The sequence below is a fragment of the Lepidochelys kempii genome, chromosome 1 (assembly GCF_965140265.1).
Source record: "Lepidochelys kempii isolate rLepKem1 chromosome 1, rLepKem1.hap2, whole genome shotgun sequence".
Lineage (NCBI taxonomy): Eukaryota > Metazoa > Chordata > Testudines > Cheloniidae > Lepidochelys > Lepidochelys kempii.
Genome location: NC_133256.1, coordinates 260,454,174 through 260,468,944, shown reverse-complemented (window position 1 = coordinate 260,468,944; position 14,771 = coordinate 260,454,174). Strand labels below are relative to the sequence as shown.

The window sequence follows — 14,771 nt, the reverse complement described above, 5'->3', positions numbered from 1 at the left end:
CACTTGTTCAAATGGCGACATTTTGTTTAATCATACAACACAGATAGAAAGTTAAGTCTAGCGACATTTACACCACAAGTTTGTGTGATTTCGTTCTTGCTCGATCAGCACTGGACTGATACAAGAAGACTCCATCGTGATACTGTCAGGGGACGGGTGTGCCAGGAACCCGGTTTCATTTGCTTGTTCATGCTTCCATTTCTTGCTCTTCCATCTCTCAAGTAAAATTAACTGTCTGCCACTGCACTTGCTTCCAAAAGAAAGAAGTGGGGTCTAGATTTCTGAAAACCTGTGGGTGCGTCTTGAATGGCTGATGGTGGCACAGTACTTCCAGAACCAAGGCAGGAGTCAGCATTTATTTCTTTTCGCTCTCTGCCCTGTAAGCCTTGGTGCCCTGGAGCTGCCATCCAGATTCATAAGTAACGTCAAAGGGGAGAAGGGGAGTAGATGTCCCCTGATTGTTAAGGGACTTTTTTCGTTCTTCTTTGTAGAGTTCTGTAATAAGGTACATCAGATTTTGGGATGCACCAAATGATTTTCAGGTTGGCAGTGGGGAGAAAGGAAAACTCGGGGTGCTTTGTCACCCACTATTAGTTGAAATACGTTGTGCGGGAACTTCCAGCTTTAATAGTGGAGTCACCTGTTTTGTTGCTGGGCATCACCAATCCATCCACTGCATTGCACTGGCATTTGCTCTGAAATCAGTAGCCCTATATCTTTCTTAAGCTCAGGGGTACTGCATGGGAAGGTGCTGCATAAAGGATATGGGGGCTGGAAAGGGGAGAGAGGGTGGGCAAGACAGCCAACATCAGAGGGGCATGCTCAGAGGTTGGCCCATGTTTTGGGGGAAGAAATAACCCGTTCAGAAGTCACCCTGGGTTCCTTATTGTTTGTTCAAACAACAAGTGGTTTGTTCAAGGATGTTCCCCACCCTTGGTTTTTAAAAGCACATGGTGATGGGGGAGGCAGCATAGCTGTGGTTCTCAGGAGGCGTGAATTCTATTCACAGCTGTGCCCCTGATTTGCTGGGTGATTTTAGGCAAGTTGTGTAACCTCTTTGCCTCAGTTTACATCTGTAAAATGGGAGTAATTGTTACCCACTTTTGTAAAGTGCTTTGAGATCTCTGGATAAAAAGCACTACAAACTTACAAAGTGTGGTTATTGTAATTATTAGAAATAATTATTCATTAAATAATGTGTTTTCTCCGGGGAAGAACTTACTGCAACTGATCTGCATCAGCCTCTGATGTTTCCAGTGAGGTTCAAAATTTTCACAGTTGTATTTACTGATAGACAATGTTAAGTGTCGTTGGGGGGAAATTTTTACATTTTACAAAAAAAACCCAACACGCTGTCGTTGACACTCTCTCTTACCAAGACATGGCCAGTTCAGTCCTTGAGCACTTCACTTATATGTTTACCTCTTTCCAGGTGCCTTCTTAGGCCTTGTCTATACTGGGAATGAAAGCATCCTGTTAGAGAATGTGTTAACTAACACAGTGTTGCTGCTATTCATTATTATTATTTATTTATTTATTATAGCATGTAGGTGCCATAGGCATAGAATAGGACCTCACTGTGTTACATAGCTTTGTCCTTAGTGTGAACAAGGACAGGTATGTTTAAAAACATGAGCTGGTCAGGGTTAGTTCCCCATAGGATTAACCATGATGAATTAACACATTTTTTAATGCAACTGTCCTGGTCCACACCAAGGATAAAGCCATGTTTAACATCATGTTAGTTAAGACATGTTAGTTAACATGCTAACATGACACTTTTCCCTCAGTACAGTAATAATAAGAATACCTATTTCTGATATAGCACTTTTCATCAGGAGATCTCAAAGTACTTCACAATCTGTAATGTATTTCTCCTCTTGTGAGGCAGGGATGCATTATTATCCCCATTATGCAGATGGGAAACTGAGGCACAGAGAGACTGAATGACTTGCCCAAGGTCACCTAGCATGTCTGGGAAGAGCAGGGGATTGAAAGGAGATCTTCCACATCCTAAGCCAGTGCCCTAATCACTGGACCATCCTTTCCCATATGGGCTAGGTTGTGCAACCCATATTTATCTTGGTGAATACCTGGTAATTGGAGGAGTCAGAGAGACTTTGAAGTCACTAGGGCTGCTTGCGTGAGCAAACATTTGCCTGCTTGAGAAAAGGTTGGACAATCGATCCCTATGTGTTAGGAAAATGCTCAGCACATTGTGTGGGTGCCAGTAAAATAACGTCTGCTAAGGAAGATCATCTTACACAGGGGGTCCTTGAGTGGCACAAGAGAACTGGAATCCCTGCTTGGACGATCAGGCCCAAGTTCCTCCACAGAAGACCATATCTACTACCCTCCTTCCACATACGCAAGCCCCATCGACACAGATCACAGAGCATGGCCCTAGTACTTATAATCCAAGTGACAGACAAAGGAAAAGCGGTCACCTTTGTGCATGTGGCCTGGAGCTGGCCATCCCTCAGTTAGCCAGGGAGGTATCCGCACTCTGCAATGACCATTCTTCAGGCCCCAAAGACGCAGAAATGGCCTTACCACTGCACAAAGAAACTCGGATGTTACTGGAGTTGATAATACCCCGGTATGTTCATCATGAACGGGTGCGGTTAGTGGGGAAGCCAGCTTGAGTGTCTTAGGGTACATCTACACTGTGATAAAAAACCTGTGACAGCAAGTGTCAGAGCCCTGGGCAGCAAACTCAGGCTCACAGGGCTTGGGCTACAGGGTTGTTTAATTGCATTGTAGACATTTGGGCTTAGGCTGGAGCTTGGCCTCTGAGACCCTCCCCCTCGTGAGGTTTCAGAGCTCGGGCTCCAGCCAAGCACCTACACTGCAATCTTATAGCCCTGCAGCCTGAGCCCAAGTCAGCTGACCCAGACCAGCCACAGCGGTGCGGCAGATATTTTATCTCAGTGTAGACATAGCCTTAGTTTCTCCAGCATGGCAGGGCTTAGGCTCCATCCTTCAGCCTAATGGCTAGGAGAAGCACTGATGGAATCTTTGCCCTGCTGGATGGGCAGGGGCAGCCTTCCCCCAGCAGCTGGCTGAGAACAGCTGAGATGAAGCCTTATGGGCAGCTGCAACACTGAAGAGACCTTCACTCCACAGCAAGGCTGGGGACAGCTGATATGTTTGGCTGCTCAGGAGCAGAGGTCCCGGGTGGGTTGAGGACAGCTGAGACGCATTGATGGACAGAAGCAGCACTGAAGAGGCTTTTGCCCTTCAGTGGGGTTTAAAACAGCTGAGCTCGATGGACAGACAGGAGTAGTTCTGTGGTGGTTTTTGCCCTGGATTAGTCTGTGAATGGCTAGTTAAAGAGAAGCACTACAGAAGATGTTTTCACCTTCCATTAGGGCTGGGAACAGCTGATATGGATGGAGGCAGCACTGAAGAGGCTTTTGCCCTACACTAGATCTGAGAATGCCTGGCCCAAATGGAAGGACAGGAGCAGCAATGAAGGCCCTCTCTGTGCAATGGAGCTGGGAGGAGTTGATACGGATGGATGGACAGAGCAGGGCTGATGGGGCCTTTACACTTAGTAACGTTGAGAACGGCCGATCTGTATGGACAGACGAGAGATGCTGAAGAGCCCTTTGGCCTGCAGTGATAGCACTAGCTAACACCACAGACCCAGCGCAGGCTTCTCTGACGCAGCTCTGCTAATGCATGTCACTTCTAGGGCGCTCCCTGCTCTTCCAGTCCTGGGCTTCATGCGGTTCTGCCAGCATACCTCAATCTCAACCGCAACGCTCCCTGCTGCTACAGCTCTTCCAGAACACCTCAGTCCTGACCTGCAGCCCTTTCTGCTGGTTGCCGTGCTGGATGACTCAGCTCTGCAAACCCATCTCAGATGTGACCTACTGCTCTTCTACTACTAAGGGGTGACCACTAATCACGGGACGTGCATCCTCTTGGGATCAAAGATCACCAAACTCATTGCAATTGTCGTCAGGCTGGACTGATTCCAGCAGCTGTCTGCCATCTTTGTCAGTCTCGCTGCATTCTAAACGGCTGAGCTAGATAGAGAAATGCTTGGGCTTCAGTGTTAAAGACTCCACTCCAAGGCAGGAAGAGTTAGCCAAAGACTCAAAAAGTAATAGCAAATATTTTTTTAAGTACATCTGAAGCAGGAAGCCTGCTAAACAACCAGTGGGGCTACTGGACGATTGAGGTGCTAAAGGGGCACTCAAGGACGATAAGGCCATTGCGGAGAAACGAAATGAATTCTTTGCATCGGTCTTCACAGCTGAGGATGTGAGGGAGATTCCCAAACCTGAGCCATTCTTTTTAGGTGACAGATCTGAGGAACTGTCCCAGATTGAGGTATCATTAGAGGAGGTTTTGGAACAAACTGATAAATTAAACAGCAATAAGTCACCAGGACCAGATGGTATTCACCCAAGAGTTCTGAAGGAACTCAAATGTGAAATTGCAGAACTACTAACTGTAGTCTGTAACCTATCATTTAAAACAGCCTCTGTACCAGATGACTGGAGGATAGCTAATGTGATGCCAATTTTTTAAAAGGGCTCCAGAGGTGAGCCCAGCAATTACAGGCCTGTAAGCCTGACTTCAGTACCGGGCAAACTGGTTGAAACTATAATAAAGAACAATATTGTCAGACATATAGAAGAACATAATTTGTTGAGGAAGAGCCAACGTGGTTTTAGTAAAGGGAAATCATGCCTCACCAATCTACTAGAATTCTTTGAGGGGGTCAACAAGCGTGTGGACCAAGGGGATCCAGTGGATATAGTGTACTTAGACTTTCGGAAAGCCTTTGACAAGGTCCCTTACGCAAAGTAAGTTGCCATGGGATAAGAGGGAAGGTACTCTCATTGATTGGTAACTGGTTAAAAGATAGGAAATAATGGGTAGGTATAAATGGTCAGTTTTCAGAATGGAGAGAGGTAAATAATGGTGTCCCCCAGGGGTCTGTTCTGGGACCAGTCCTATTCGACATATTCATAAATGATCTGGAAAAAGGGGTGAACAATGAGGTGGCAAAATTTGCAGATGATACAAAATTACTCAAGACAGTTAAGACCCAGGCAGACTGCAAAGAGCTACAAAAGGATCTCTCAAAACTGGGTGACTGGGCAACAAAATGGCAGATGAAATTTAATGTTGATAAATGCAATGTAATGCACATTGGAAAGCATAATCCTAACTATACATGTAAAATGATGGGGTCTAAATTAGCTGTTACCACTCAAGAAAGAGATCTTGGAGTCATTGTGGATAGTTCTCTGAAAACATCCATTCAATGTGCAGTGGCAGTTCAAAAAGCAAACAGAATGTTGGGAATAATTAAGAAAGGGATAGATAATAGGACAGAAAATAACATGTTGCCGCTATATAAATCCATAGTATGCCCACATCTTGAATGGCGTGCAGATGTGGTTGCCCTGTTTCAAAAAAGCTATACTAGAATTGGAAAAGGTTCAGAAAAGGGCAACAAAAATTATTAGGGTTATGGAACGGCTTCCATCTGAGGAGAGATTAATAAGACTGGGACTTTTCAGCTTGGAAAACAGACGACTAAGGGGAGATATGATTGAGGTCTATAAAATCATGACTGGTGTAGAGAAAGTAGATAAGGAAGCATTGTTTACTACTTCTCATAAGACAAGAACTAGGGGTCACCAAATGAAATTAATAGGCAGCAGGTTTAAAACAAATAAAATAAAGTATTTCTTCACATAACACACAGTCAACCTGTGGAACTCCTTACCAGAGGATGTTGTGATGTCCAAGACCATAACAGGGTTCAAAAAAGAACTAGATAAATTCATGGAGGATAGGTCCATCAATGGCTATTAGCCAGGATGGGCAGGAATGGTATCCCTCTCTCTTTGCCAGAAGCTGGGAATGAGCGACAGGGGATGGATCACTTGATAATCACCTGTTCTGTTCGTTCCCTCTGGGGCACCTGACAGTGGCCACTGTCGGAAGACAGGATATTGAGCTAGATGGACCTTTGGTCTGACCCAGTAGGGCGATTCTTATTTTCTTATGTAATGCTGTTTCTCCACAGGTAAAATACAAAGTAGAGGCCTTAGTGTTAAGAAAACTGATATAACCATTCAGTGACTACATCTACGCCTAATCTAGGGCTCAGTGCTGAGAGAGAGACAAGTCCCTTAATCAAATACCAGGCTGTCTCTTGGAAGATCAGAGGGGGAAACTGATAAAGCAGTCGCTATTCACATGTGGAAGCTGTGCAGAAACTGACCACGTTTGTTTGAGAGATGGAGAATGATATAGCTGTTACTGGGAAGGGGAAAGGGATCCCTAGAGCAAGAAATCCAGGGGATTAAAAAGCATTTCTTCATAAAGCAATTGAATAGGATATTAACTTTACATCTCTATAATGCCCACATTTCATCCCAAAGAATCCAAAAGCACAGCAGAGGCTCTGGGCCCGGAGGTAAGCCTGTGGAAAGGTTCCCAGTGTGGACAATCTGCAAAGAACCTCACAAGGTATCCATAGTTCTCACTTGCTCAAGGACTGGTATCCAGCACTACGTCAAAAGTGGGTGGTCCTGGCTGAGGGGGCGGGGGGCAAGGGTCATGTGTATTTTTCTCTCGTCCTTCCCTAAAAGCAGAATCCTATACAGCAGATAAAGGGACCCCATGATGTTTCCCAACAGAATTAGGAGCTGTTCTTGTGTGGAAACTCACTCCAGTCCTGGAAATGATGATTTCCTCTGCTGCTAATGTCCCTTTTCCCTTCTCATTCACCCTCCCTTAGTGCATATTTCTCCCCCTCTATACATCCTCTGATGTCCTCAATAACTAACTAGTGAGAGTGTGCCGAGGACTGGTGGGTGTAGAGGGGATCACTTGACCCAAGACCAGCAGGCCAGCCAAAATTCTGCCCAGTTTGTCCACGAGTTAGTTCCAGTGAAGCCAGCTCTTTGTGCTAAGGAAAGAAGGGATGGCCTCATGTTCACACTAGTACGTGTGATTCACACTTACTGGTGTTGGCATAGTTTCAAGCATTTAACTCTAGGACACGTTCCAAGGCCCTCATTCATTTTTTTACTTAGGCACGTCTCCCATGGCTTCAGGGGCAATTTTGTCCAAGTAAATACTGGGTAAAAACCGTGTGAGGACTCAGCTTGGCCCATTTGCTTCGTTGGGAGTTCTGTCTGAGTAAACTCCTGGGGGCCAGATTTTGGGTGGCCCTTGCATGGGTGACTACGCAGGCAGCCTACCCTGTGTGTCATTTGCAAGGGGCATTCGCAATTGCAGGGGAGTGCAGGGCCTGCCCCTCTGCTGTGTCCCAGCAGGTGTATGTTGCCCCACAGGAAGGGAAGCAATAGAGCTATGCCCAGGCCTGTTCTCCTCACCCTTTGCATTGGCTTGCAAAGTGGGCCGAGCACACTGGGGGCAGCAAGCTGAAGTATCCTAAAAGATGGGGCAGCCTACCCGGACCCCCTGCCTGCTGGGGCAGGGAGACACCCTACCAATTCCAGGGCAGTGGCTAAATGCCACTATTTGGCCCTGAGTGAAGACCTCAGGATTTGTCCCTCAATTAGTGTTCCTGGTTTTTCGTAGTCTCTCTCCTCCCAGACACCTGTGATAGGAAGGTAAAACAACAGCTGCTAGATCTTACAATGAAACCCTAAGGTCCAAGATCTAATTTGTGCTCACTTCCCACCACCACCACGCATCTCCCAGTAAGAACATGGACTGGAAAATATGATAATATGCTCTCCTCCCAGCCACAAATTACCACTAACTCCCCCCCCCCTTCCCTTTTTTAACAGGCCTCAGTGAGAAAAGAGATATGCCGTAGTCACCTATCACTCCCCCTAATCAACCGCCTACCTTCCCCACCCACACCAGGGAACTCCACTCACATGCAGGAAGAGGTTCTCCAATGCCACCACCATTCGGAAGGCACTGTGCTCATTGATCAATCTGTCTGTCCTTGGAGTCTTTCTATGCTTTTCCAATGTGCAAACACAGAACCAAGACATCCTCCCCAAACCCCCCAAACCCCAGAAATCAAATCTCCCGGCATTCCCTCCGCTACTTCCCACAACCAAGACACGCAACGGAACCACAGAACACGAGAGAGGGGGAAGACAACAAACAGCCTGTGCAAGAAACCGCGAATGACGACATTCTGGGAAGGAGAAAGGAAAGCCCCTGCTCCTTCTCCCATAAACGCACACACAGAGGATGTGCCACATGCTTTGAAGACAGGCCTACAGTAAACTCAAAGGTAGCTGGGACGGGTTGTAATATCCAGACAGTGGGAGGAGTGATTCACAGATTACTTTCGTGGTTCTCCTCTGTCTCGGCGGTCACTGGGGGGAGCCCCCCATTGTCATTCAGCCGCTTGGCCCTGTAGGTCTCATAGTGGATGTTGTGCGTCACTTCTTTTAGGTCTTGCAGGTGGGTCCTGCAGGAGGCAGAGGGAGACAGAAGGAGGGTAAGAAAAAAAATCGGCTGCGTCAATGTTATTCTTTCTGGGTCTATTTTATTTCCAAGATAAATGGGACAGTTTCTCCAGTCTGGCTTGCCAATGAACAGGACATTCATTTTCTATGGAGGCCATAATACATTAGCCAACTGAAACTGCATCAGTCAGCAAAATAAAATAGGCACACAGGATATGTCAAGCTGGCTCAAATCATTGGCCGTGCCAGTGCAATATGCTATCTCCTGCTACACCAGATCAGGCCAATCAATGGTCCATTGAGTCAGCTATTCTGCATCCTGCTATATCAGTTAAGACTTCTGGTTCATCAATCTTCCAGCAGCAGCCAATACATGAGGCTTCAAAGAATGTAAAACTTCCCCATGATGCATCTGGTCAGTTGTGCAGTGGAGCCCACAGTAGCTGTGCTGTTCGCACCAGTCCCACTGGAAGAGTCCCCACAGCCACAGCTCCTTCCAACCAGTCACTAACTGCCAGAAAACTCCTGGGCTTTGACCACCATTGTTTAATGACCACCTTTTATTGAAAGATTTGGGAAAAGCCCAACAGTGACAGCTAGGTGGTACCAGCATTAGGAATTTGTTGTGAGGGACAAACAATGCAATATTGTGATGTCACCATGACATCACTGTGTCACAATCTGAGATTTCATCTCTCCCAGATGCCAAAACACCATGACAACAGAAAGCATACAGGGGAATGGTTTTTAACTTTGACGTATATTTACATTTGGGCTTCTGAAAAAAACCTACCTTATTAGTTTATAGGGCATAGAAATTACCTTCAAACAGGGGTGCTGGAATAATTTTTATAGTGGGGGGGTGCTGAGAACTATTGAACCAAACTGTAAACCCTGGATATGATGGAAACTTCTTCAAACCAGAGGGTGCGGCAGCACCCCCAGCACCCGTAGTTCTAGCACCTATGCCTTCAAACTATGGGACTTCCCACAGAATTTCAGACAGATGTCAGTTCTCCTGAAAGGGCTTCACTCCATGCATGAACTTGAGAGAAGGGGGACTGGAGACTGGGGATATGGAGCTTTTTATCTCTTGGTCAATTCTAGTTCATCCCCAGATCAGAAGGACTACATGGTCTGGGGATTGGGAATGGACTGAAGAGTCTTTCCTTCTTTGTCATTGATTCCAACACAGCCCTAAGTCAGGAGCAACTAAAAAGTGTTCCCATCTATTGTGTGTTTGTATAATGGGGCATGGGGGAGGGTGTCACTCCCGTTCGTTGTCACACAGGCCATCTACATCACCCGAGCACCATCACAACTAGCCCCCTTGTTGGCATAGCAAGCATAGAAATTAAAGATCAGCTAGGTTGCCCTGTCCATTAGTTAATTTAAGATTGTTCCCTCTAGTAGTCAGCCCAGCTTGAATTGTCTGAAGAAATATGACTTTCATCCGGTTGGAGACTGTTCCATTATCATGGCTTTCGTCACTAGGAAATTCTATCTGAAAGTCGGTTAAGTAAGTACTGTAGCCCTTCTCATCAGGAATATACAGTTGCATAACTGCTGGCCTCACCTGATGACAAAGTCTCGAAGTAGGGCAAATTCACAGTGATTGAGGTTTTCCACTGTAAACAGAGAAAATTGGGGAGTGGGGTGTTAAAAAAACCCTTCATTAGTACAGCGCATGGGGTGGTTGTCAAGGCAGTGGGCAGACGGGCACAAATCTTATATTTCAAACAGGGCATATAGTTCTATTTGTGCATCACATGCAGTCTATTGGGCTTGTCAGTTCTTAAAACCATGAGGGAGGGGTCACTTGAAAAGGGAAGTGACCTCATGGGCCCCAGTGTGGCACCTCTTCTACTCTAGAGTGGCCGCAATACCCTGCCAGTTGGTGATAGTTCCAATTGTCCACAGTGGTAGTTCCAATTCCCCTCAGCAGCGGTGTTTGAAAATATCTTTTTTTAATTTTGATTAAAAAATATGTTTAACTATGGGTGCAAGGGGTAGTACCTGGAGCTTTGCGTGCCTGAGCCTACGTAGATACATCCATCTGAAAAGGATGGACCTATTTACCTTCAATGACGCCCCAGGGAGTTTTCCTGCCCAGGATTCTTTTGCCATTTACTTGGTATTCCTTGTCGCTGCCCACCACTGCAAACGGCATGCTTTCCTGCTGGAGATACACAGGTAGACAGGCCTAGTCAAGCTGTTCCTCTGCGCACTAGACAACAATGAGATATACTAATCTCTCTCCACCCTTCCCCCTGTTACCCTTCTCCCTCCAGCATGCGGTCTTCTGCAGGGCAACAGGCACTCACTGCCAATGACCGGCCACTGCTGAATATGATAATAGCCCTAGCATTTCAACAGTTGTTTACAGCTGTTGCCATAGCTGAGCCTGCAGAGTTTCCCAGTGATTCCATGGGTTCTGCAGATGGGTGCAGTATTGTTCTAGGTGAGTCGGCAGATGTGACCAGCATTTTTGAATCAAAGAAGTGATGAATATGGAGCTCTCTGAAATCATTTATTAATACTATATGCTGGCCTGACTTTGGCCTGGTGTTTGCTGCACTCATATTTTGGTGTAACTATTTCTCCCAAGAGGTCTCTCTGGGGTGGTTTCCAGAAGGAAAGAGGAGATGGCTCAAGATGGTCACCTATGAGTCCTAAAGGGACAATGCCAGAACTATTCACTCTGACAACTCTAGCTCACTCTGCTGCCAGGGTATGAAACTTTCTGACCCAGAGGGCAAAAGCCACCAACACTTGACTAAGTCTCCTGCAAGACAAAGAGTGTGTGCGTGTGTGTGCATAGGCCTACCTAGGTATTGGGCCTACCAGTATGGGACAATAGGATCCTAGGTAGGAGAGACGTACTGTTAGTTGTTCTACAATCCTATTTTTTCTCTAGTGCTCCATTCAATGAAGAGGGGAGGGATAGCTCAGTGGTTTGAGCATTGGCCTGCTAAATCAAGGGTTGTGAGCTCAATCCTTGAGGGGGCCATTTAGGGATCTGGGGCAAAAATTGGGGATTGGTCCTGCTTTGAGCTGAGGGTTGGACTATATGACCTCCTGAGGTCCCTTCCAATCCTGATATTTTATGATTCTATGTTGTTTTAAGGAGGCTGCAGGTTACTGTATCACTTAGTGATAAGAGGTTGCTATACATGGAGTATTTTACCCAGGTCCCTGGCTCAGAGTGGAAGAATCACATGATTCCAACCCCAAGATAGGCCTTTTGCCTGTACCTATCACCTGAGGAGATGCACTCAGGGAGTATGTCTTCACTGCAGAGTTAACTTGGCCTTTTACTCAGGTGTTGCCCCTAACTTTCCTCCCTTCCACACATAAAAATCTGTCACCCAAGTTTAGCGGTGCTTTCAACCCCAGCTAGCTGTCCTGTCCTGGGGTATAGGCTAACGGCTGAGTGAGGCTGGTAACCCGCTCATTTTGCAGTGAGGACACAGACTAAATCATTCCAATACTGAGAGTCCTCCAATACCTTCCCACAATTCTTCCCATCTGGCCAAAAGGACAGACAACTTCTCCCACAATTCATTGGGAAAGAATCATAGAGTGGCTCATCTCACTGCAGCACAAAGAACCATGGGAGATTCCTCCGCCAACCCCCACCCCCATAAGTCCTAGCAACACACATGCACAGGGGACTGCAGCATCAATGAGGACACAATAACTTTGGAGGGACCATTCACACCTAGGGTAGGCTAACCCAGGTGCCAATCCTCCAAGTTTACTCTGCCGTGAAGAAATACCAAGAGGGGGGAGAGGTGCAGCTAGTTCTATAAATGTGACAGTCCCCAGAGGTACCCGACACTTCCATATGTTGGGTAGAAATCCCTTGCTTCCATAAGTCAGTCTGCAGATCCCCCAATATTTCCATAGGTTTTCGCAGGTCTCCACAATGTTCCATAAGTTTATGGCTTCTGATTTTCAGTATTAACTGATAAACACCAGTAAAACACCCCAATTAAAAAATGAAATCAGTGTTCATCCAATAAACACGGGGGAAACATTGGAAATGGCTACTTGTATCTAAGGGTTTGTCTACACGGGGTATGATTTCTAGAGCACGCAAATGTGTTGCACATGAATTGGTCTGTGTAGACCCTGCTGGTGCGCACTAAAGGTTCCCAAGTGCACTTTAAAGTAATGCTGCTTGAAACAGTGCTACATTAAAGTGCAGTAGGGAACATTACAAAGAGATTGCTTATTACAGTATATACGACTGTAATGAGTAATGCCTATAATATATACAGTATATATAGGCTTGGAAGAATTAGATTTTTATTGGTAAAAAAAAGTAGGTAAACATCAATTTAAGGGACACCCAAACTGATGAAAAATATTTCCACAGATAATAATTGAAATTTACAGATAGACAAAGTAAGAAAAATGCTGTTTGAGAACTTATTAGGGTTTGATTTTAAGGATATTTACTTTTTATATTTTGACGTGATATTGACAATTTGTGTTTGAATGGTTATAAAGCTTTAACTTTTTGAATCTCAACATCCACGATCATTCAATAATTATTGTCCTATCTTCCCTATCATCTGACCAGCACCCCAATTTTACCCACTGTGAAAATTTTAATTGAAAAAACTGCTTAAAAATAAACTTTGATATTACCCATCAAAATTATGAAAAAAATAAAAATTGAATTCTGCAAAGCCTAGTGTATACATAGAGAAACCCCCAAACCCACCAATTTTGGATATCTACACAAAACTCAAAAATTGCTAAAAGTACCCCCCCAAAATGAAATTCATAAACCCCCAAAAGGAAATGTCTTCTACAGATGTCCCCAGATTCCTAGAGGTTGGTCTGCAGATATCCCCAGCATTTCTACAGGAGAATACTGCAATGATGGTTGATGTGAAGGGAAATATGATCAAATTTTTACTTGGGAGACCCCCAAAAATAAGAATTTGAGGGGTCAAGCTGAGAAGAAGTTGGGGCTTAAATAGCAACAGCTCACATGGGAAGCTAAACCCAGCCCAAACCCAGTGACCAGCAAGATGAAGTGAAACAAATAGTCCTCTTAAATTCAGCAGTCACTGCACTCTATGGTGATAATGAACAGAGCCAATGCAAATTAAATTAGAAAGGATAAAAGAACCCATCCTCCCTACCGGATATAAACAATAATAATAATAATACTTTGCGTTATAGCATCTTTCATCCAAGGATCTCAAAGCACTTTGAAAACTAGAGTGATTTGTCTCCATTCTGCACTCAGTGAAATCTAACCACTCCTCAATACTCTCTCATTATATGGTGTGTCCTACCCTGATTTTGTCATTCTCTGTTTTATCCTCCAGGTCCTCATCAAACTCTTTCTGGGGGTAAAACTCGATCCCATTCACCTCCAGTTCTTTGCGCACCTGGGCAGGGAAACATTGGAAAGTAAAAAGCAGTGCAAGCATTGAATTATGGCAGACAGCAGGGTGCAGTGGTATTACATTCCTGCTGCAACATTCTCAAAGGGAAGGCGCCTGCAGGAAATACTCCTGAAGGAGTGTGTGATACAGTTGTGACACACAGCAGTGCTGGCAAGAGATTGGACTTTATTCGCTGGCCCCATGGGTCAGGGTTATGAAGGATTAATAACCCAGTCACAGAACAGGGATCAGCAGAAAGACATCTTGGCAGGTCACAACACAGGTGTGAAACCCTTGCCATCACGGTGACAGATGCCCTTTGAGAGACTTCAGCATAGAAACAGCTGCTCTTCCACGATAGATGCAGCCCACCAGGTAGTTTTTGCCCCAAATGATCTCTAGTAGATTTCAGTTCACCAGAAGATCCACTCATTTTAAATTCTCCATTGTGGTGCCCCTAGCAGACCATTCATCATTATTCTTTGTGGTCTTAGTTGATCATTTCCTTAGGATCATTTGGACGAGCTGTAGCTCACGAAAGCTTATGCTCAAATAAATTTGTTAGTCTCTAAGGTGCCACAAGTCCTCCTTTTCTTTTTGCGGATACAGACTAACACGGCTGCTACTCTGAAACCATTCTCCTGTTGATTAATCTGAGCTCAGAGGTGGGGTTCACTAGCACAGATACATGTTAATGTCAGCTAGGGTGACCAGACAGCAAGTGTGAAAAATCAGGACAGGGGGTGGGAGGTAATAGGAGCCAAGACCCAAAAATTGGGACTGTCCCTATAAAATCGGAAGATCCGGTCACCCTAATGTCAGCTCTGACCCACTGTGGGCACATGTTTTTCAAAGGTTCATTTAAAGGGCAAGCATGTTCTTGGGTAAGGCCTGTTAAGGTACCCCCCCACTCTGAACTCCGGGGTACAGA

At 45.4% G+C, this 14,771-nt stretch overlaps 1 protein-coding gene across 7 annotated transcripts in view; it reads right to left on the bottom strand.

Moving 5' to 3' along the window:
• Positions 1-3: 3 nt before the first annotated feature.
• SEPTIN3 (septin 3) overlaps positions 4-14,771 on the bottom strand; it is a 51,610-nt gene continuing 36,842 nt past the window's right edge. For 4 of the 7 annotated variants that reach the window (XM_073327228.1, XM_073327223.1, XM_073327227.1 and 1 more), the window contains exons 7-10: positions 13,748-13,843; positions 10,512-10,611; positions 10,009-10,060; positions 4-8,434 (exon numbers count right to left, since the gene is read on the bottom strand). In XM_073327228.1, the coding sequence (XP_073183329.1) occupies positions 8,299-8,434; positions 10,009-10,060; positions 10,512-10,611; positions 13,748-13,843 (384 nt within the window). In that variant the 3' untranslated portion in view covers positions 4-8,298. The remainder of the gene's footprint in view (positions 8,435-10,008; positions 10,061-10,511; positions 10,612-13,747; positions 13,844-14,771) is intronic. The other 3 variants (XM_073327224.1, XM_073327225.1, XM_073327226.1) reach the window with 3 other exon arrangements.